The following is a 2,237-nucleotide window of genomic DNA, read 5'->3' as shown; positions in this document are numbered from 1 at the left end:
ATTATCCGAAGTATTGGTAGTCAACTTTGCATCCTGGGCCTGGCTCTATCGAGTGACCGCTGCCCGGCGAGCTGCTCGAGGTGGGAAGAACTTTTCAACGTCTTGCATGCTGACGCAAGTAAGTTCTGATGTGATCGACTGCCATCACGCTCTGCTTGGGAGATCAGATTTCTGTAAACGAGCGGTCGAGGAGGAACGTCCGGGAGGAGAGCATCGATATCAACCTCCTCCTCCTCCTCCTCCTCCTCCTCTCTCCCCATCCCCCCCTCCATACTTATCTTTGTTCTCCTCCTGCTCCTCATCCTTATGCTAATCCTACTTGTCTTGTTTGCTTGCTGGATCAGGGAGATGTGGACTGCATCGCATTTCATCCCAACTGCAATTACATTGCAACAGGTAAGAGCTAGAGTTTGTGAGGAAGCAGGAGAGGAGAGGACAGGACAGGACAGGACAGGACAGGAGAGGAGAGGAACTGCAGAGCATAGAAATGCAGAGCAGAGAGCAGTGAGGGAGGTGGAGCAGAGAGATGGGAGGAAGAAGCTGAAGGGAGGGAGCAGACGAGGATCTTTATAGATGTCTAACAGGAGGTACCGATCGCACGGTGAGGGTATGGGACACTGTATCAGGGAATCAGGTGAGGGGAATACTCCAGTCCTCCTCCTCTTCCTCCTCCTCCTCCTCCTCCTCATCATCATCATCATCATCATCATCATCATCATCATCATCATCATCATCACCGTCATCACCATCACCACCACCACCACCACCACCACCATCATAGTCCTCCTCGTCCTCCCCCTCCCCCTCCACGCCTTACTTTCTTCTAGATTCGCATCTATCGCGGTCACTCGACCGGGGTCTCAGCAGTTCGATTTTCCCACGACGGTCTCAGCTTGGCTTCAGGAGGAGACAACGGGGAGGTTGGACAACCAAACCCTCCTGCCCGGCCTTGCCTTCCCTCTCTAGCTCCCTTCCTCTTCCCTTCCTCTTCCCTTCCCCTCCCCTCCCCCCGTCTCCTCCTCTGCTCTCTTCGAATCTCTCTTCCTTGCTTTCCTCCACTCTCCCTCCTCCCCTTTCTCCCTTTCCCCCCACCCTCATAATCCTTCTCCTTTCCCCGTCATTTCCTCCCTCCTCTCTCCTCCCTCCTCCTCCTCCTCCTACTTCTCAACCCACCTCCCTCCTCGTCTTCCTCCTCTCCCCTCCTGACGCGTCTCAGGTCTTGCTCTGGAATTTGTCTTCGGACCGGCTCCTCTCCTCCTACCAGGGTCATGCCCAGATGGTGACGGCGCTGGACTTCAGCTACGGCGGGGAGGAGGACAGACCGGTCCTCGCGTCGGGTTCCATGGACGGGACGGTGAAGCTGTGGGATGGGAGCGGGAGGAAGGAGGAGGAAGAAGCCATCAAGCGCTCTAGAGACGGGGGGAAGGGAGGGAGGAGCGACGGGGAGCGCCTTGGCCCCATCAAGAGCTTCTGGACCCGTCGGACGCCGATCGCAACGGTAGCGTCGAGCTGAGAATTTTGTTTCTTTTTTGACACGTGATCGAGTGCAGCTGAGGTTTGGAGCCAGCAACGTCCTCTTCGTCGCCGGTACAGCTGAGGTGTGAAGCGAAATGAACGCACAAGTGAAAGATACTCCTCTGCTCTCCTCCTCTTCGTCGTTCTTCCTCTTCGCCCTCCTCCTTGTCTTCGTGTGATATTTCCCCATCTCCTCCTCGTCTTTCCCCTCCCCTCCACCCGCCAGCATCTCCTGTCTTATTTCATTCAGTGTGCGTATATCCCTCCCTCCCTTCCCTACCTCTTCTCAACTCTCCTCTCCTTCCCTTCCTGTCCTCTCCCTCCTTCGCTCTCTTGTCCTTTTCTCTCTTTCCTCCGCTTCCTCTCCTCCCTCACTGCCTCTCTCTCCCTCCTCTCGTTGCGCTTGCTCTCGCTTCGTCACTCGGGGAACCGAGGGCTGTGAGGGTAGTAGGGCATCTTGCCAAGTCGATCCGCGTAGAAGGCCGGCAGACACTTGAGCTCGAACTCCGACAATTCCTGCGACAAGTCAACACGAACCGCAGGGGGGGGGGAGGAGGAGGAGGAGGAGGAGGAGGAGGAGGAGACGAGGACGAGAGGAAGAAGTTGAGGAGGAGGAGGAGCAAGGAAAGGATAAAGGGCAGGGGGCAGGAGGAGGAGCAAGGGAAAGGGGCAAGGGAGAGTTGGGAGGTCAAGAGGCAGCGAGGAGAAGGGAGAAGGGAGGT

The 2,237-nt window shown here is 56.6% G+C and overlaps 1 protein-coding gene across 1 annotated transcript; it reads left to right on the top strand.

Moving 5' to 3' along the window:
- Nucleotides 1–344: 344 nt before the first annotated feature.
- On the top strand, nucleotides 345–1,604 carry GUITHDRAFT_149679 (hypothetical protein; the record flags this gene model as incomplete). Its single annotated transcript, XM_005817697.1, has 5 exons — nucleotides 345–396; nucleotides 585–634; nucleotides 828–920; nucleotides 1,217–1,498; nucleotides 1,551–1,604. Coding segments are annotated over 5 exons (531 nt in total), but the record flags the coding sequence as incomplete, so codon positions are not given.
- Nucleotides 1,605–2,237: the final 633 nt, after the last annotated feature.

The sequence above is a fragment of the Guillardia theta genome (assembly GCF_000315625.1).
Source record: "Guillardia theta CCMP2712 unplaced genomic scaffold GUITHscaffold_663, whole genome shotgun sequence".
Classification (NCBI taxonomy): Eukaryota; class Cryptophyceae; order Pyrenomonadales; family Geminigeraceae; genus Guillardia; species Guillardia theta.
This window is presented reverse-complemented; position numbering and strand designations above follow the sequence as displayed.